We start from the raw sequence: 21,420 nt of genomic DNA on the forward strand, positions 1-21,420 counted from the left end.
CTTGCAGAAGTACTTTTAACAACTGTCAAACTTAATTGACTTTAACAAGGCAACAATCTCTAAGACTCTTAGAAAAAAATAAAATAGTAATGTGTCATATAAAGCAATCCTTAACTGATGCAGTCAGAGTGTGTTTAACGCACAAATGCATGCAGAGCCTAATAATCACAATTTCTCTCATCCTGTGGGTATTCTCATCATATCGGAGAACCCTACTCATCCTCCATTTCTCCATGCAATTGTAATAGAAAAGGCCTCAGAAGTAGCACTGAACCTTCATTTTACTAGCATTTTTATTAAGTTTATTTTTAAACAGTTTAGTTAAAAATTTACATACTATATAATTCACCCATTTTGAATTTGTAATTCAATAATTTTTAGTAAATATGCAGAGTCCAGTTTTGGAAATTTTTCATCACCCCAAAAGTCCCAGCTCCAGGCAGCCACTAATCTTTCTGTCTCCAGATTTTCCTTTTCTGGGCATTTCATGTAAGTGGAATCATACAATATGTGGCCTTTTGCCTCTGGCTTCTTTCATTCAACATACATGTTTTTGAGGTTCATTCATGCAGTGTGTATCAGCAATGTGTTCCTTTTTATTTCTGAATTGTGTTCCAGTGTTTGTAGATGCATTTTGCTCACCCATTTACCTGTTGATGGACATTGGGGTTGTTTCCACTTTGTGGCTGTTACGAATTATGCTGCTTCATTTATTTAGATCTTTCATTTTATCAGCAGTGTTTTATTGTGCAGGTCTTTTATTTATTTTGTTAAATCTTAAGTATTTTATTTTTATGTCACTGTGAATATAATTGCTAATTTCATTTTCAGGTTTACTGTGTACTCAGATTGTGTACAGAATTCCTGTGACCTTACTGACCTCATTTATTAGCTCTAGTAGTTATTTTGTGGATTCCATAAGAGATCCTGTATTTTTACATACAGGATCATGTTGTCTTCAAAGACAGTTTTTACCTTTTTCTTTCTGATCTGAATGCCTTTTCTTTTTTTTTTTTTCTTGCCTAATTGCTCTGGCTAGATTCTTCAGTACAATGAGATGGAGAAGTGTAGAGAACAGACATCCTTATCATCTTCCTGATCTTAGGGAGAAAGTATCCAGTCTTTCACCAATGAGAATAACATTAATTGTAGGGTTTTGTGGATGTCTCTGATCAGTTTAAATCAGTTCCCTTTTATTCCTAATCAGGAATGAATGTAGAATTGTATCTGATGCTTTTTCTGCATCTGATGAGATGATTGTGTTGGTTTTGTCCTTTATTACTGTGGTATGTTACTACGATTGACAGATGTTAAACCAACTTTGCATTCCTGGATACTTTGGTTTACTTAAATTTTTATTGATTTTTACATCTATAATCATACGGGATATTGGTCAATAGTTTTCTTCTGATTTCCCTGGCTGGCTTTGATAGCATGGTCACTCTGGCCTCATTGGAAAGGACAGCAGCTATAAAAGACACGAGGGGATTGTTTGCCGCAGCTTCAGGTGGCAGTGAACAGCGCCGCTCTCCCCATTCACTTCTCAGTATTGCCATGTGGGGTGTCAGTAGAAAGATTACCTTATACTTAATACTTTGACGAAAGAGCAGTAGAAGGGAGTCCAGACGGATTTTCTACCACGAACCATTCAAATGTAAAAAGTATGAGTGATGAGCTTCTATTATCTGGCAAATATCCATGTATAAAAGACCATCTCCTGTAAATGCTAATTTAGTTTATCTACAAGTCTGTAATATTTTAGAGTTGCTGGAATCCAGTAAAATTTCCTTATACAGATTTGGAAGGCAGCCTAGGTGTGCAGAATACTAAATTATCTAGTTTACCTTTCCTTCCCTTTCTCTCTCATCATTTTTCTATGTTGTAATCATGTTCTTTCCATTTTATTGACAGAGGAGGAAGGAAGAGACTTGAGCTGTTGTGTAGCTTCTCTTGTTCAAGTGATGCTGGATCCCTATTTTAGGACAATTATTGGATTTCAGAGTCTGATACAGAAGGAGTGGGTCATGGCAGGATATCAATTTCTAGACAGATGCAACCATCTAAAGAGATCAGAGAAAGAGGTAACAAAATCTTGATACCTTTTTATCAGTTTTCAAGGATACACAAAATAAAATATGTGTCATTAAAAGATGAAGGGGCTTTTAAAAAATACTGTATTTAGGCCGGGCGCGGTGGCTCAAGCCTGTAATCCCAGCACTTTGGGAGGCCGAGACGGGCGGATCACGAGGTCAGGAGATCAAGACCATCCTGGCTAACACGGTGAAACCCCGTCTCTACTAAAAATACAAAAAACTAGCCGGGCGACCTGGCGGGCGCCTGTAGTCCCAGCTACTCGGGAGGCTGAGGCAGGAGAATGGCGTGAACCCGGGAGGCGGAGCTTGCAGTGAGCTGAGATCCGGCCACTGCACTCCAGCCTGGGCGACAGAGCGAGACTCCGTCTCAAAAAAAAAAAAAAAAAAAAAAAATACTGTATTTAGTACAACTTAGCTTCCTTAGTCCAAAGCTAATTAATGGGTTAGAGTTCAAATTGATGTACTTATTATAAAGATTATCGTTAACTATGAAGGTGAAATTCTTAAAAGTTGTCTATTGAATTTGTCTAAGTGGAAAACTACTGAAAAAATTCTGAATAAAATACTGAAAAATAGATACTAGCTATTTTGAAAAATCGCTTTTGGAATATCATTTTCTTAAAATGGGATACATAGGTTAAGATGGAAAGTTTGAGAGGACCACCTTTGTAATAGCTGTGGAGTTAGTGGCTGCCTTGGATCTGTAGTTAGGCTGCGGAAGGCCTTACAAATATCTTACCTGCCAGGCAGGTCAGATCAGTTTTTAGAAGGTTGTTTCAGAGAGCATATTTGACTTGTGGTGTCTCATAAAAAATAGTGGCCACCTGCTACTGCACTTGGGGAGACACCACGTGACCTAGGCTGATCCCAAAGTGTTTTCTGAAATGTGGGGACGTTTTCTGGATGCTGAGCCTACAGGATCAGCCAAACATTAGAGAAGTTGGTTGATGGTTTTGTTTTGTTATATAATCTAAAGAATTGTTTCTAGGACATGCTTAAACACATACTTTGCTCTTCCGCTTTCATATAGTGGGCAACCCGCTCAACTCTGTGCTTTGCCATTTCAACTTGTTACACTTACTGGGCAGATGAGGGTTGTGATGTTTATCACGGTTGAACATTACTTCTTGGGTTTGATAGATGGGTATAGCTCAGCTTAGGAGCCAAGTGTTTTAGGCTTAGATGTTTTCTTATTCATCTCTTCTTTAACATCAGCAGTACATTTTGAAGTAAACGTGAATGGCTGAAAGGATAACTAACATTAAATGATCCCATTGTCTCTTTGTATTTGCCAGTCTCCTTTATTTTTGCTATTCTTGGACGCCACCTGGCAGCTGTTAGAACAATATCCTGCAGCTTTTGAGTTCTCCGAAACCTACCTGGCCGTGTTGTACGACAGTACCCGGATCTCACTGTTTGGCACCTTCCTGTTCAACTCCCCTCACCAGCGAGTGAAGCAAAGCACGGTAAGCAACCCTGTGGCTGTGGCTACGTTTTTCCTTGTTTTTACAACTTTATCGAGGCATAAATGAAGTATAATTCACTGCCTATTTAAAGTCTGTGATTTAAAACTCACTACCATTTTTATCTGAAATTTCTGAATGAAGTATTTTGAAGACACAAAAATCTAGGAAATTATTTTTATGACTGAACATTTTTTGTTTTACTCTGATGTAAATTTTTTGTAGTAAACCCCTTTAAAGATGTAAATTACTTTAACCACCTTAAATGTCATGCTTTTGTATTTATATTTCACATTTGGGCTATTGGGTAGTACAAAACAAAAGCCCTGTTATAGGATATAGGTCAGTAAGATAAAAATTTGTACAAAACAAGATTATTTTCCTTCAAGAGTTTTAAGTTTCCGATCACAATTCATTGATGTAGAGGAAGAGTCATTTATGACTAAGCAGGGTCTCAAGCCAAACTTGAAACTAGCTACTGCTTGCCACTGGTGGAAACCATTCTGAACCAGAGTGCTGTTTCCCCCACCTTGAACCAGCAACGGAAGCTGACGAATGCTGTGGAGACCATTGAGAGAAACAGAAAGGGCAGCTCTTGTGGGCCTTCAGGAAGCCTTTCTAGGAAGAGGATTCCCCTCACAGTGAGCTCCGGGGTCTTCAGCCTCAGCCTCAGTTGTAAGGCCCTGGGCTAGGCATTGTGGCCTGGGGAGCGGGAAACCTGAGTTCTGGCGCTGGTCTGGGAAAAGTGCCAGGCCCATGTTCCACTCAGGCTTCAGCCTGAGAGTCAAGGTTCCTAACCTGTAAAATGGATCTGTCAGACTAACACTTACACCTTTAGTCTCGTATGAGGTGAAAACATTTTGTAAACTGTGAAGCATTATGCAAATTTTCCTAAAGACATATGAATTCTGGATTCGTTGGTGTAAAAGACAAAACACACTGGTCAGTTAAGGAGCTGATTTATTTAGGCTATTGCAGGAGGGAGAACTTAATTAACGGGCATCCCAAAGAAAAGGACAAGATCTGGGATTTTATAGAGTCAGAAAACGGGAATCAGGAGGAATGGCAGTCTCAGTCCACAGGAGCCAGTTTTCGGGACACGAAAGGCAGGAGAGATTGTCCAACGTTGCCACTTTTGGGGACCCAGGGCTCAAAGAAACTCAACACCGTTGGCCCATCTCTACAAAAAATACAGAAATTAGCCGGATGTGGTGTTGTGCACCTGTGGTCCCAGCTGCTGGAGAGGCTGAGGTGGGAGGATGACTTAAGCCCAGGAGGCAGAGATTGCAGTGAGCTGAGACTGTGCCACTACACTCCAGCCTGGGTGACAGAGCCAGAATCTGTCCCCTGCCCACCCCACCAGGAAAGTTTGACCTTTCCAGATACTGTGCTGAGGACCAGTGATCCAGGCTTAGGCTCCTGGGGTATGGAACGCTCATTTGTTCTAAAATACATGCTCTCCCAGTTGCTCGTTTTCATTTGTTGTCACCATAATCATTGTTGGGCCCCCTCTCTGCCTCCAGCTAGGCTTTCCCTCGGCCTTGTTTGCCTCCTTCAGCTCTTCCTCATTCTCTCCCTTCACTACCCCATGTACACACAGACAGTGTGAGCCTGCAAAAGGTGCGTGAGGCGAGGACAAAGACTTTGGGGTCTGGGGACTGGGCAGTGCATGGGTGGGTATTTGCATGGAGGACTCCCGGCCCCCAGACACCACTGCCTCTGCTGCTTGGCTGATGCTGCGTGTGCCGACAGACTTCCACCAGAAATGAACATTACTGAATTGTATTGAGGGAGCTGTAAAAAATACTTTCTACAAGTATTTCATCTGCTTTCCCTGTTCATGTTCTAGTGCTCTGTTTTTTTAATTTGGCTTTTTCAAAAGCTTTTTGTGACAGATACTAACATGAATCCCCCTCTCCCTTCCTCCCTAGCAGGAACTGGTCATTGTCTAAGGGTCATGATTCTTAACCATTCGCAGCCCCTTTCACACAGGCAGAAGCCCAAAGCATTTCTTTTTTTTTTTTTTTTTTTTCCATTCTCAGGCCACCTTAGGTGCTAGTGGCCAGGTATTGTTTGTAGAAAATCTGATTTCTCTTGGAGATAAATATTTCTAGTTTTCACCTTTTAAAAAAGAGAACATCTTTTTTTTTTTTTTTTTTTTTTTTTTTTAAAGACAGTCTGGCTCTGTCACCCAGGCTGGAGTGCAGTGGGTGCCATCTCAGCTCACTGCGACCTCTGCCTCCTGGGTCCAAGCACTCCTCTCACCTCAGCCACCTGGGTAGCTAGGACTACAGGCACATGCCACCACGCCTAACTGATTTTTGTATTGTAGAGTCAGGGTTTCACCATGTTGCCCAGTCTGGTCTTGAACTCCTAGACTCAAGCAATCCGCCCACCTCAGTCTCCCAAAATACTGGGATCACAGGCATGAGCCACCACACTTGGCGAAGAGGACATTTTCTGTATACTTATTGAAGGGCCATTAAGACATGTTCGGGTTCATGTTTTACTAGATTTCAGCTTTTAACAGTGTTTAAAGCAAATGGGTGGTTTTTAGTCTATGTACATGATGAAATTTCAAGTAACTAAGTATTTTTTTTTTTTTTTTGAGACGGAGTCTTGCTCCATCGCCCAGGCTGGAGCACAGTGGTGCGATCTCAGCTCACTGCAACCTCCGCTTTCCAGGTTCAGGCGATTCTCCTGCCTCAGCCTCCCGAGTAGCTGGGACTACAGGCGTGTGCCACCACACCTGGCCAAGTTTTTGTATTTTTTGTTTTTGAGAGGGAGTCTCGCTCTGTTGCCCAGGCTGGAGTACAGTGGTACAATCTCTGGTCACTGCAAGCTTCGTTGCCTCCCGGGTCCACGCCATTCTCCTGCCTCAGCCTCTTGAGAAGCTGGGACTACAGGCGCCCACCACCACGCCCAGCTAGTTTTTTTGTATTTTTAGTAGAGACAGGGTTTCACCGTGTTCGCCAGGATGGTCTTGATCTCCTGACCTCGTGATCCGCCCGCCTCGGCCTCCCAAAGTGCTAGGATTACAGGCTTGAGCTTGAGCCACTGCGCCCGGCCAATTTTTTGTATTTTTAGTAGAGATGGGGTTTCACCATATTGGCCAGGCTGGTCTTGAACTCCTGACCTCGTGATCTGCCCGCCTCGGCCTCCCAAGGTGCTAGGATTATAGGCATGAGCCACTGTGCCTGGCCAAAAATTTTAAGAGTGTGTGTATTTGGTGCTTAATGAATTTTTACTTATTTGAAGTAGAAAATTTTGTAAAACTTTACAAAATGCCCTGTGCTGTTACATAGCTTACCCATTTCTTGATGATTGAAGCCGCCACTGTAGCAGGGAATGCCACCGGGCTGTGATGTAGTCATGGCCTCCTGACTGCTGTATTCTTGTCCTAATAACATTCATTGTTTGCCTTTTTAATAATTTCCAAGTAAATTCTTGGGGGTTTTTTTGGTAGAAAATTTGGAGAGTACTGAAAGGTAAGAACAAAGAATCAGACATCTCCCATCATCCAGCGACTCTGTGTCTGGGGTTATTTCCTCCAGGGAACTGTTGTGTATATGCTGCTGTGGTAGCCTGCTGCCGTCAATCAGCTGAGATGAGAGTCCTTTCTCCTCATTGCTAAATGTGACTATGCTTCATAGAAATGGTCTGGACTGCCTTCCAGAGGAGCTCCTTGTCTTCCTCACAGTGAGGTGGTTGGCTGTCACCCTGTAGCTTTGTGTGACCTCAGTTTACTGTGGTGGGAAGCCAGATAACCAGGCTGCACCAGCCCAGAGTCCAGGCTAGAGGTGGACTCCTGTGAAGAGGGGTCTCCTGTGTACATGGTCTCCATGGTTTTAGCCACATGCTAGGACCACAGGGGAGTTGATCCCTTCCTTCCTACTCCAAGTCTGTGGTCTATGATTTGAGATCACTGACTCAATGAAGTGTAGCTCCCCACTTAGAAGGTAAGTTATAAAACTGGTGGCAGAGATTTCCATGCAGAAGTTTTGTTAATCCACTTACCAACAGATAACTACTAAAATGTACTGATAGTGTGCTCATAAAAGTAAAATACTGTAATTATAGAAATAAATTCAACATGTTTAAGACTTTGTAGTATCATGTTAGTGAAACTTCTCTTAATAACATTCTTATTGCCCAAAGGGCATGGTTTCCTTGGGGTCCTAAGGCAGAGGGCACTTGAATAGCACACTCCTTGTTCATGGGGACTGGGGGGCTTCTCGGAGCTCAAAAGCCAGGAGCCTTTCTTGAAGTGAAAGTGCCGTTCTGGTGGGTTTTGAGGGCTGCAGTACAGAACATTTAACCTGTATAATGATGAATGGCTCATCTGAAAAAAGGCATTCATGAGAAAATCCTTAGTTTTGCATATTTTCACAAATGTTCAAATATTTATTTTGCAGGAATTTGCTATAAGCAAAAACATCCAATTGGGTGACGAGAAGGGCTTAAAATTCCCCTCTGTTTGGGACTGGTCTCTCCAGTTTACAGCAAAGGACCGCACCCTTTTCCATAATCCCTTCTACATTGGAAAGAGCCCGCCTTGTGTACACAATGGCTCCGTGAAGTCTTTTAAACGGACAAAGGTAAATCACAGCTAACAAAACCTGATGTTGGCTCACACATAACCAAACACATCTTTTTCAGAACACAGAGCATTAAAAATAAAGGCAGTTCCAAGAGTAACACTGCTAATGCAGGTTTCTGAGGGGGCATTCCCTTTTTAACTCAAGTGACTGTATCCCAGCTTTCTTCTTGGTGTCTGAGGCCCACAAAGTCTCAGTACCTGAGAGTGGGCAGATTGCGGCTCTGAGCCTGCAAGCCCCATTTACTGAAGCCCCATTTATCCATTTCTCAATGATTGAAGCCGCCACTGTGGCCAGGAATGCCACCGGGCTGTGATGTAGTCATGGCCTCCTGACTGCTGTATTCTTGTCCTAATAACATTCATTGTTTGTCCTTTTAATAATTTCCAAGTAAATTCTTGGGGGTTTTTTGGTAGAAAATTTGGAGAGTACTGAAAGGTAAGAACAAAGAATCAGGCGTTTGGCCTCCTGACTGCCTCCATTCAGTTTGCCGTTGTTCTTGATGCAATCAGCCAGGTCTAGGGTTTTTTCTAGCCCTAGTCTTAGAACTTATCCTTAAGCAAATTAGTGGATAGGAGGTACTCTCATCCCTACCCCCATTCAGGCTGATGGCAATAGCCTAGGTAGAGTCAACACATAAAGTTTAATTCCAGGGGAAGAGGATTATAAAGGACTACAGAGGAAGGGAGGAAAATGTTCCTTGAGGCTGAAATTCCATTAATTTTTCATAGTATTGAGTTTATATTTGCCATTGCATCCTTACAATCTTTCTAAAAAGGGAAATCCCGGAACATAATAAAATCTCTTCTGTATAGAAAAACTACAGCTCCACACTAAGAGGAATGCCGTCTGCCTTAAAGAATGGAATCATCAGTGACCAAGAATTACTTCCAAGGAGAAATTCATTGATACTAAAACCAAAGCCAGATCCACCTCAGCAAACCAAGAGCCAGAACAGTGATATGGAGCAATATTTTAGAGAATGGTTTTCCAAACCCGTCAACCTGCACGGTGTTATTCTGCCACGTGTCTCTGGAACACACATAAAACTATGGAAACTGTGCTACTTCCGCTGGGTTCCTGAGGCCCAGATCAGCCTGGGTGGCTCCATCACAGCCTTTCACAAGCTCTCCCTCCTGGCTGATGAAGTGGATGTGCTGGGCAGGATGCTGCGGCAGCAGCGTAGCGGCCCCCTGGAGGCCTGCTACGGGGAGCTGGGCCAGAGCAGGATGTACTTCAGAGCCAGCGGCCCGCATGACACCGACACCTCGGGGACGCCGGAGTTTCTCTCCTCCTCCTTTCCATTTTCTCCTGTAGGGAATCTATGCAGACGAAGCATTTTAGGAACACCATTAAGCAAATTTTTAAGTGGGGCCAAAATATGGTTGTCTACTGAGACATTAGCAAATGAAGACTAAAATAGGGTGTTTTCTGAACATTTTGAGGGAAGCTGTCAACTTTTTCCTCTGAATTAAAATTGCTAACCTAGGCGTTTGAAGCTCTAATAACTTTATATGTAATAATAATAGTTGGAATTTGCACTAATATTTAAAAACATGTTGAATCATGCTTCTTTCACACTTATTTTAAGAGAGATGTAAATTTTGTTCCTGTCCTCTTTCTGTCATTACAGGTCTGGCTGTTGTAACTGTGATCAAACTGTTCATGTTCTGTCTGCTACATTTTTTCTCCATCCATTTTTCCTACTGCCTCCTGAAGGCTATCTGATAGTCACGTTAGCAACCCCAAGCAGCAGGCAACAGGAAAGTTAAGATACTTGCGTTTCGTATCGTTTTTAGGAACATCTGATAAAACCTCCAGCAGGTTTTAGGAAGTATTCGTGTATATTTGTGGTTACTTTCTGTCATCTCTAATTGAACTCACCTGAGGAAGGTTCAGTGTTCTGTGGACAGAATTTATCACTTTAGCTCACCTTCTTCGGGACCTTCGATCACTGTGTGTTGAAATCATGAGTTTGCTTTTTTAACTTCATAGGGCTAACTTTAAAATGATATGCACGGTTAATTTTAAAGCATTTGCTGCAGATAATTAAACTTAGAAGTGCCTTTGACATTAAGATACAAATACTACAGAAGAAAATATAATTTCTCTTCTGTGAGAATCCCATTGCATATTGGAAATAGGCTTTTCATACTAAGCTTCGCAGCCAGGCATCCCCAAAGTCTTGTTCCTCTGAAAGCCACTGGGGAGTGGCCTGTGGGGTGCTGATTCCTGAGCGGTGCGTGCTGGAGACAGGAGAGTGCCATCTATGCCAAAACCCACCCTCAAAAACAAGGCTTGCTGGGAGGCGTGCTGGGCTTGGCCATCAGTATTTGCAGTGTGGCAAACTATTGCTGGCACTTCCCCTTGGAAATAACTAATGAGGTCACAAGTTGGGCACCTGTACAGATGTCCTTTTCTCATAGTTCCTAATGCTTAGGAATAAAGGAGAAATAAAAAAATGGATTCTCTGAAAACACTGCCATTTGAATAGCTAGAGAAGTGCTCTCCCAACCCCCAACTTTTGACAGCGAAGTTGAGGAGAATGAGGAGACACAGTTGTTTGTTTGATCTGAAACACTCTTATTTCCAAACTGTGTGACAAGAGCCTACCCACCACTGTAGAGGTCAAAGCTGAAGCTTCTTCCAGCAGTGAAATGAGGCACCGCCTCCCCACACTCCTCATTCCCTGTGAAAACATGGATGCTTTCAAATTTGACTGTTCCTTGAACTGCCATCCTAAGATATGAAAAATTTTTATAGTAAAGTGTCTAGCTTATTTCCTTTTCTAAAACAAGTGTTTTCAAGATAACTCTATTTTACCTATGTACTGAATAGCTGTTTCTATCTGAATTATTTGCCTTTTAAAAATTGATAATGTCTCTGGATATAACAGAAGTTCTTATAAAATATCTTAAGAAATTCACTTTATGGGTAAACCCAAGGTTTTTGCCAACTTGCTGCCTAGAAAATAAGGGCTAGTTTCAGTTTATACAAATAGAATTATTAAACATTTTACAGTCCTTGATGGGAAACCAGACCCAATCTCTGTAACACCACAGCGTATCCTACCATTGACAGTGTAATCACAGTTCTCCCTTTTTCATTTAGCTGCTTTTTTATTATTACTAAATGTTGGACTGAGCATTTTTCCCTCTGTAATTTTCTTCCCTCACATTTAACTCCTGTAGTATTTTATTGTTGTTAATTTACAAGTTTAAAAATATTAGGTACTATTAATAATGGTTAAAAATAGAAAAATGCTTATTTTTGTATAATCAAATGTAGTAAAATAGTTTTATTTTTGCTGGACAGTTGTTATATCATGATTATTGTGCCACATTTTATTGTGCATAATATGAAAAACAACTATGACAGCCTTCAGTCGGGCCAGGGTGAAGCTGCTTACCACCTCTGCCATCAGAGGGACTTGTGGTGACAGTAGTGGTGTGGCTGCACAGAGTGCACTAGAGAGAGCTCAGCACCCCCGCTGCCTACCAGCAGAGCCCCTGCTGAGGGCACGCCGTGCAGATGCCGATGTGCTGGGTGAAATTTCTAGTATTGGACATAAAGGTGTGCAGTGTCTTGCTGTTATTTTATGATAGAAACCCGATTTTGAAACCAAAAATGTCTAACTTTATTTAAGGAAAGGGTACTAATTTGTACTAACAGGGTGAAAGCTACTCACATCTGTCAACAAAATCTGCTTGCTGCAGTAGTAACTCAAGTGGTTCAAACTTGATTTCCTGAGAAAACTAAAACCTTTGTGCCTAAAACTGATGACCTGAGTTCAAGTGGGATAAGCAAGAAGATGTGTTATCTTGTTGTTCAACAGTAATGAATGTGAAGGAAATTTTGATGGCTTAATAAAATTTCCACAGCAACTGTTTGTTGTTATCAATATGAAATCATCTACAGGAACACAGTGATGGAAGAGGTGAAGGCATCTTCTCCCATCCATACTTCTGTGTCATCCGTGGGACGTTTCTGCTTGCCCTCTAAAGCCAGGTAGTGATCAGTAATTTTTTAACAGCAGTTCGGAAGTGGCTAAAGTTAAGGCCATGTGGATATTGATGGATCATGCCCTAACTGGTCCTTCCATTCAATAAATATAAAAACTGGGGAGCTACATTCCCCCAAGAAGGCCTTAGAACAAGTCGAGAGACTGGGATCCCATTCCCTGACTCCTGGGCCTGGCACATGGATAAATCACCTTTCTACCACACCCCCTTGGCCAGCCTGAGACCCTCCCACATGGTGATGAGCAGCCCTGATTTGCCTTTACTGTCAACAGAGAAAATACCCCTGATCTAGTTATGAGGGATGGTCCCAGGGAGAAGGACAATGAAGGACAACTGCCTCTGATAAAGACTTCATTCCTTTCCTGATCCGGGCCCAATCAGTAGAACAAGCATTTACATGTTACAGATTAACACAACTTCATAATTTTTTAATTCCTAAAGAAATTGGAATTTTAACTTTTCTGCCCTTAGATAATCACAAAGTTTAACAGCTAAATGTGTATAGGGCAGTAAAGAAAAACTTAGATAATATTTGAGAATCTCGGCTTCCCATATAATTAATTACTTGAAGGAAACATTGGTTATGCTACTTTTTAAATTGTTTTTTGTTTTGTTTTGTTTTTTTGTTACCAGGCTGGAGTGCAGTGGAGTGACCTCGGCTCACTGCAACCTCCGCCTCCTGAGTTCAAGAGATTCTCCTGCCTCAGCCTCCGGAGTAGCTGGGACTACAGGCACCTGCCACCACGCCCAGCTGGTTTTTTGTATTTCTAGTAGAGACGAGTTTCACCATGTTGGCCAGGATGGTTTCAATCTCTTGACCTCATGATGCGCCTGCCTTACTCAGCCTCCCAAAGTGCTGGGATTACAGGCATGAGCCACTGCGCCCGGCCGCTAACTTTTTTATTAAAAAACCTAAAGATGAATCATCACTTGTTTTTGGGTTTTCCAGCTTTTTGCATGTCTGATCATACAGATGCATCCAGTTCCAAAAAGGGTCAATGAGGTTTTTCTTTTTTAAAAAAGTTCATTACCGGCTGGGTGCAGTGGCTCATGCCTGTAATCCCAGCATTTTGGGAGGCCAAGGCGGGTGGATCAGTTGCGGTCAGAAGTTCCAGACTAACCTGGGCAACATGGTGAAACCCCATCTCTACTAAAAACACAAAAATTAGCCGGGTGTGGTGGCACACACCTGTAGTCCCAGCTACTGGGGAGCCTGAGGCAGGAGAATCGCTTGAACCTAGCAGGTGGAGGTTGCAGTGAGCCAAGATCACACCACTGCACTCCAGCCTGGGTGACAGCGAGACTCCGTCTCGAAAAAAAAAAAAGTTTATTACCCACTGTGGAATCAATTGAGTGTATTCAAGCAAACACTGTTTTGTGATACACAGACACTGTACAATGACAAGTCAAACTATCAGGTTTATAATGGACAATAAAATTAAAACATGATGCTTTATACTCTTGAAAATCTTACATTAATGTATGACCAAATATCCCCAATTCCGTAGCTTTTAGCTAAGGCTTTGGCTCTTAGCTCCAACTGCAACCACGTGGCAGACTTCTACTTCAGCCCCCAGCTTCTGCAGTTCAGCCAGCCAGATCATCTGCTTATGCGAAAGACGGTCATTGGGGCCTTTAACTTCCACCAGCTGGAAGGGAAATTTTTAAAAGTTATTAGTGTCTTACTGAATGAAAAGCCACCCAAGTAAGTTGTAGTTGTCAGTGACAACTACTTAAATGGCTCTTCTGCTCTCCCACTGTATTTGTAAGTATAACACAAATACACGGATGGTCCTTCACTTATAATGGTTCACCTTAGGATTTTTTTACTTTAAAATGGTGCAAAAGTGATACACATTCAATAGAAACCATACTCTGAGTGTTGATCTTTTCCCAGTATGATACTCCATGCTGGGCAGCAGCAGTGAGCCACAGCTCCCAGTCAGCCACATGATCATGAGGGTAACCAGTACTCTACGGCGTGCAGTGAGCTAGATGATTCTGCCCGACTGTAGGCTAATGCACGCATTCTGAGCACATTCAAGGTAGGCTAAGCTAAGCTATGAGGTTTGGTGGGATAAATGTGTTAAATGCATTTTCAACTTACATTATTTTCAGTTGATGTGTAGGATTTATCAGGGCATAACTCCATCATAAGTTGAGGAGCGTCTGCAGCTAAGAAATTTATTCAGAAATTTTTCTATTCTGTAGAAACTAGACAGTTCTTCACAGAGGATGAGTAAACCGATTCTTAGTACAGCAAATGAAAAATTGTTTTAAAGCATGCACTGGATTTTACTTCCCTGCTTAAAACCCTCCAATTACTGTTTTATTTTCAATTAAATCTAACCTTCTTGCCATGACCAGTCTCTTCCCTACCCCAAGGCCGTCACTTCCACTTGCTACTTGCTCTTCCCGTTGCCTGGGACATTTCTCCCTGTTCTTGACATGCCTGACTTCTTATCTTTCAGTGCTCAGCTTAAACTCATCTGGACAGGTCACAGCTCTGAGTATATCCTCCCTATGCACTTCTTTCATGGCATTCATAAGATAAAAATGTGTACTACATATCATCTTCATGAAGGCAGGAATTGTGTGTTTTGTTCACTACACATCACTAGACTTGAAGACACAGCAATAAAAACTATTCTAGGTAAAGTATAGAAAAAAAATGTTTAAATATAGCATTCAGCAGCCTAACAGACGTTTAATTAGAGTCCTCAAAGGAATGAGAAAAAAAAAATACTTAAAAAATGGCCAAAAATTTTCCAAATTTGATGAAAACTATAAACCCAAAGATTCAAGAAAATCAGTGAATCCCAGGCACACAAATATAACAGTTCCCTAGGAAATATCATGACTGTGTAATCAGGGGATATAGTCAAAGCAGCCAGAATTTTTAAAGCCAGAGGGGAAAAAAAAAAGATTCTTCGATTGGAAACCATGCTAGTTAGAAGACAGTAGACTAATATTTTTAAAGTATTGAAAAATAACGCTCAACATAGAATTCGTTGCCCAAAGAAAACATCTTTCAAAAACAGGTGAAATAAAGGCTAAGACATACAAAACCTAAATACAGTCTTCCCTCAGTATCCACGGGGGGCTGGTTCAAGGACCCCATCTGTTACCGAAATCCATGGATGCTCCAGTCCCTGATACAAAATGGCATAGCATTTGCATATTCTATGTGCATCTTCTTATATACTTTAAATAATCTCTACTTATACCTAATACAATGTAAATGCTATGAACATAGTTGTTATGCTTTTTTTTTTTTAATTTTTTTGAGACGGAGTCTGGCTCTGTCGCCCGGGCTGGAGTGCAGTGGCCGGATCTCGGCTCACTATAAACTCCGCCTCCCGGGTTCACGCCATTCTCCTGCCTCAGCCTCCCGAGTAGCTGGGACTATAGATGCCGCCACCTCGCCCGGCTAGTTTTTTGTATTTTTTTTTTTTTAGTAGAGACGGGGTTTCACCGTGTTAGCCAGGATGGTCTGGATCTCCTGACCTCGTGATCCGCCCGTCTCGGCCTCCCAAAGTGCTGGGATTACAGGCTTGAGCCACCGCACCCGGCCAATGCTCTATTTTTATTTGATTGGTTTATTGTAGTTACTTTTTATTGTTTTTTCTTTTTTCCAAATATTTTCAGTCCATGGTTTGTTCCATCTACAGAAGCAGAAACCATGGATACAGAGGGCTAACTACTGTAATTCGTTACTAGCGGAACTTCCAGACATGGAAATTTTTTTTTTTTTTTTTTTTGAGACAAGGTTTCACTCTGTTGCCCAGGCTGGTGTACAGTGGTATGATCTCAGCTCACTGCAGCCTTGACCTCCCAGGCTCAAGCAGTTCTCTCACCTCAGCCTCCCAAGTAGCTGGGACTACAAGTGCATACCACCACATCCAGCTAATTTGTTCATCATTTTGTAGAGATGAGGTCTCACTGTGTTGCCCAAGCTGGTCTCCAACTCCTGAGCCCAAGCAATCTGCCCACCTCAGCCTCCCAAAGTGCTGGGATTACAGGCATGAAAGGAAATTCTGCAAGCAGGACAATGAGACCACACAGAAATCTGGATCTATACAAAAGAATAACAAGCACTGGAAATGCTGTCTACATGAGTAAATACAGACTCTTATTAATCAACTGTAGAAAGCAAAAATAATATGTTATAGAACATATAACACGTAGAAGTAAAATATATGAAAACACCACAAAGGCTGGGAGGGAAGATCCAAGTATGTATTATTGAAAGGTTCTTTTTACTCTACATTAAAGTGTGTATCACTTGAAGGTGGATAAGTTTAGGATATATAATATACATACTAATGCAACCACTTAAACACAATGAACCATTACAGCTAAGAAGCCAACAAAGCTATAAAATGCAATCTTTAAAAATAAGGCAGGGCCAGGCGCTGTGGCTCATGCCCGCAATCCCAACACTTAAGAGACCACGGCAGGTGAACTACTTGAGCCCAGGGGTTTGAGATCGGCCTGGGCAATATGGTGGAACCCCATCTCTAAAAATACAAAAACTACAAAAATTAGCCAGGCACAGTGGCGTGCGCCTGTGATCCCAGCTACTCAGGAAAAAGACAAGGAACAAAAGAGTTCTGAGACAAAGAGAAAATAAGCATCAGGATTTAAAGCTAAGGATATTAATAATCAAATGTAAATGTTCCAAACACCCCATTAAAAGACAGAGGTTAAGTTGGATTCAAAAGTAAGATCCAACTATATGATGCCTACAAGAAATCCACATTTAAAACTAAGATAAAATAGGTCAAAAGTAAAAGAATGGAAAAATGTATCATGTTAACATTAAACAAAAGAAGGCTGAAGTGGCTACATGTTAACAATATCAGACAAAGTTGATTTCAGAGCGAAGATTACCAGGAGTAAAGGGGGGTCACCTCATAATGATGAGGGTAGACTCATGAAGAGGACACAACCCTCCTAAAAGTTTACGCATCTTATAATAGACCTTCAAAATACGTGAAGCAAATATTGACAGAAACGCAAGAAGAAATACACAAATCGGGCACGGTATACTGGTACGCTCTCAGCATTCTGGGAAATACACAAATCGGGCACGGTATACTGGTACGCTCTCAGCATTCTGGGAAATACACAAATCGGGCACGGTATACTGGTACGCTCTCAGCATTCTGGGAAATACACAAATCGGGCACGGTATACTGGTACGCTCTCAGCATTCTGGGAAATACACAAATCGGGCAGGTATACTGGTACGCTCTCAGCATTCTGGGAAATACACAAATCGGGCACGGTATACTGGTACGCTCTCAGCATTCTGGGAAATACACAAATCGGGCACGGTACACTGGTACACTCTCAGCATTCTGGGAGGCCAATGTGGAGCCCAGGAGATTTGAGACCAGCCTGGGCAACATGATGGAACTCCATCTCTACAAAAAAAAAAAAAAAAAAAAAGCTGGGCATGATGGTGGATGCCTATAGTTCCGGCTACTCAACAGGCTGAGGCAGAAGAACTGCTTGAGCCTGGGAGATCAAGGCTGCAGCGATCCAGGAGTGCACTGCTACTACACTCCCGTCTAGGTGACAGTGAGACTCTGTCTCAAAAAAAAAAAAAAAAAGAAAAAAAGAAATACACAAATCCACAATTATAATCAGAGATGTCAATATTCTTCTCTCAATAATTTATAGAACAAGTAAATAAGAAATCAGTAAGGACACAGACAATTTAAACAACACTATCAACCAACTTGACCTAACTGACATTTAAAAATACTGCCCACAACAAATGCTGAACACACATTCTTTTCAAATACAAACAGAATATTCACCAGGGAAAACCATATTCCCGACCATAAAACAAGTCTCAACAAATTTAATGGGATTCAAATCATACAAAATATGTCCTCTGACTACAATGGAGTTAAATTACAAATCAATAGCAGAAAGATACCTGAAAATCTCTCGGGTGTTTGGAAATGTAAATGACTCACTTCTAAATAAGCCAAGGATCAAAAAAGAATCAAAAGGGAAATCAGAAAGTATTGTGAACTGAATGAAAATGAAAACAACTACTAAATTTGTGAGGTTCGGATAAAGCAGCACTGAGGAGGAAACTGGGAGCACTAGCTAACTATTAGAAAAGAAGGTCTCAAAGCAATCACCATAGCTTCCACCTTAAGAAACTAGGAAATAAAAAAAACAAAGGAAACCAAAAGCTGATTCTTTGAGAAAATCAGTAAAACTGATAAACCTCCTGCCAGACTCATCTGGGAGAAATGACAGAAATTACCAATATCAGGAATAAGAGCATGACAGAGAGAAAGATTCTACAGATATTAAAATGCAATAAGAAACAAATGCACGGCTGGGTGCAGTGGCTCACACCTGTAATCCCAGCACTTTGGAAGGCCAAGGTGGGCAGATCACCTGAAGCCAGGAGTTCAAGACCAGCCTGGCCAACATGGCAAAACCTCATCTCTACTAAAAATCCAAACATAAAAATTAAAACAATTATCCAGGCATGGTGGTGCACAGCTGTAATCCCAGCTACTAGGGAGGCTGAGGCACGAGAATCACTTGAACCCAGGAGACGGAGCCTGGGCGACAGAGCGAGACTATCTCAAAAAAAAAAGAAAGAAAAGAAACAAATGTAAACCACTTTAAGACAATACTTAAATGAAATGGACAAATTCCTTGCAAGACACAAACTATCAAAGCGCAATCAAGAAGAAGCAGATAATATGAACGGCCTTATGTTGTTTAAAAAGAAATTTAATTTACAGTTTCCAATTTTCCTCCCCCCAGAATCTCCAAACCCATACTGCTCCACTGGGGAATTCTATCAAATGTTTAGGGAATTATACTAACTCTACACCAACTATTCCATCCCATTCTGATGCCGGTATGACTCTGAAACCAAAACCCAACAGAGAGATTATAAGAAAAGAAAACTACAGTTCAATATCCTTCATGAACATATATGCAAAAATTCTTAATATTTTGCAAAATCAAAATCAACTCCCAACATTATATAAAAGGGATAATACATCACGACCAAGTAGGGTGTGTTGGAGAAATGCAGGGTAGGTTTAAGATTCAAAAACCAATGTAAATCACATAATTAATAAGCGTACTCAAGAGATAAATATGAGATAATAATGTCAATAGACTTTTTTAAGAAGTATTTGACAGAATCCCACATCAATGCCTGATAAAAACTCTCAGAAAACCTGGATGTAAAGGGAAGTTCCTTAATATAATAAAAGATATCTGTGAAACATCTGCATCTAACATGCATATCTAACATGATACTCAATAATGGAAGACTAAGTACCTTCCCCCAAGATTGGGAACAAGGCATGGATGTCCAGTCTCACCATTTACAGCCTATGCTTTCCTGGAGGTTTCCTGGAGGTTCTAACCAATGCAGTCAGGCCAGAAAAAGAAAACAACGGAACTAAGACTGGAAAGGAAAAAGTAAAAATATCTTTATTAGCAGACAATCTGATTGTCAATGTTTTCATCCAAGGAAATATACAAAAAAAGCTCCAAGAACTAATAAGTACGTGTACCAAGTTTGCAGAATATAAGATCAATATACAGAATCAACTGTATTTCTACACAGAGCAGCAAACAACTGGAAATTGAAACTTTTAAAAACGATACTGCTTAAATACCATAAAAAATATGAAGTACTTAGGGATCAATCTGACAAGAGATATGCAAGACCTCTACATTGAAAACTAAAAACACTGCAAAAAGAATAAGGAAAATCTAAGTAAATGGGGATATATACCATGTTCACTGATCAAAATAATACTGTTAAGATACCAATTCTTCTCAGATGGTCTACGGATTCAAAGGAATTCCAATTAAAATCTCAGCTGGCTTTTTTTTTTTTGAGATGGAGCCTCGCTCTGTTGCCCAGGCTGGAGTGCAGTGGCGCAATCTCGGCTCACTGCAACCTCCACCTCCTGGGTTCAAGCAATTCTTCTTCCTCAGCCTCCCGAGTAGCTGGGACTACAGGCGCCCGCCACCACGCCTGGCTAATTTTTTGTATTTTTAGTAGAGACGGGGTTTCACCATGTTAGCCAGGATGGTGTCAATCTCCTGACCTCGTGATCCACCCGCCTTGGCCTCCCAAAGTGCTAGGATGACAGGCGTGAGCCACCGTACCTGGCCTCAGCTGGCTTTTTTTTCTTGGAAATTTAAAGCTTGATTTTATAATTCAAATAAAAATGCAAGAGCGCCAAAACACCTCTGAGAAACAAGTCATTAGAGGACTTAAACTACCTGACTCTGAGATTTATCTACAGCTACAATCATCAAGAAATACAGACAAACAGATCAGTGGAACTGAAGAGTGTCCAGAAACAGACGCACATATATATGGGTTAGATTTTTGACAACGATATAGAGGCAATTCAGTGGAAGCAGCATGGTCTTCTCAACACATGGAGCTGCAACAAGTGGCTATCCCACGCCACAAATGAATTCCAGTTCATGCCCCACACTGTATACAAACGGTGCCTCAAATGATCATAAAACTGAATGTGAAACCTAAAACTATAACACTTCTAGAAGAAAACAAAGGAGAAACTCTTTGTGACCTTGGATTAGGCAAGCATTTCTGACATGTGACACCAAAAGCATGATCCACTAGAGAACAAGTAAGTTGGATTTTGTCAAACTTTAAAATCTCTGCTCTTCAAAAGACACTATTAAGAAAATGAAAAGATAAGCCATAGACTGGGATGAAATATAACTGATAAAGGACTTGTATCCAGAATATGTAATTTTTTAATCTCAAAACTCAATAATGAGAAAACAAATCACCAGCGATGGGCAGCAGGGCTGGGCTAGTGGACAGCATTCAAGGAAGTGTTCATTCTGAGCTTTTTAAAAAAATATTTGTGGGTACATAGTAGGGGTATATATTTATGGGGTACATGAGATGTTTTGATACAGGCATGCAATGTGAACTAAGCACATCAAGGGGAATGGGGTATCCATCCCCTCAAGCATTTATCCTTTGAGTTACAAACAATCCATTATATTCTTTAAGTCATATTAAAATGCACAATTATCGGTAAGCTTCTCAAATAGCTCCTGGCGTCCACACCCTGTGTGACCCCCTCCCTCTGAGTGTCAGCTGGACTAGAGACTCGTTCCTAACCACAGAATACAGCAGGAGTGATGGAACATCACTTCCACATCAAGTCATAAGAGATGGAGCTCTATCTTG

At 41.2% G+C, this 21,420-nt stretch overlaps 2 protein-coding genes across 7 annotated transcripts in view; one reads left to right on the forward strand and one right to left on the reverse strand.

Moving 5' to 3' along the window:
* MTMR10 (myotubularin related protein 10) overlaps positions 1 to 12,043 on the forward strand; it is a 53,661-nt gene extending 41,618 nt beyond the window's left edge. The window contains exons 13-16 of the mRNA XM_010362894.2: positions 1,912 to 2,081; positions 3,389 to 3,559; positions 7,972 to 8,154; positions 8,970 to 12,043. Coding sequence (XP_010361196.1) covers positions 1,912 to 2,081; positions 3,389 to 3,559; positions 7,972 to 8,154; positions 8,970 to 9,572 — 1,127 coding nt within the window. The 3' untranslated portion in view covers positions 9,573 to 12,043. The remainder of the gene's footprint in view (positions 1 to 1,911; positions 2,082 to 3,388; positions 3,560 to 7,971; positions 8,155 to 8,969) is intronic.
* FAN1 (FANCD2 and FANCI associated nuclease 1) overlaps positions 4,506 to 21,420 on the reverse strand; it is a 44,249-nt gene continuing 27,334 nt past the window's right edge. For 4 of the 6 annotated variants that reach the window (XM_030931756.1, XM_030931758.1, XM_030931757.1 and 1 more), the window contains exons 14-15: positions 13,651 to 13,825; positions 7,946 to 8,585 (exon numbers count right to left, since the gene is read on the reverse strand). In XM_030931756.1, the coding sequence (XP_030787616.1) occupies positions 13,688 to 13,825 (138 nt within the window). In that variant the 3' untranslated portion in view covers positions 7,946 to 8,585; positions 13,651 to 13,687. Of the gene's footprint in view, positions 4,737 to 6,866; positions 7,038 to 7,945; positions 8,586 to 9,458; positions 9,477 to 13,650; positions 13,826 to 21,420 lie in introns of those variants that run through there. The other 2 variants (XR_004057534.1, XM_030931759.1) reach the window with 2 other exon arrangements.

The sequence above is a fragment of the Rhinopithecus roxellana genome, chromosome 5 (genome assembly GCF_007565055.1).
Source record: "Rhinopithecus roxellana isolate Shanxi Qingling chromosome 5, ASM756505v1, whole genome shotgun sequence".
Classification (NCBI taxonomy): domain Eukaryota; kingdom Metazoa; phylum Chordata; class Mammalia; order Primates; family Cercopithecidae; genus Rhinopithecus; species Rhinopithecus roxellana.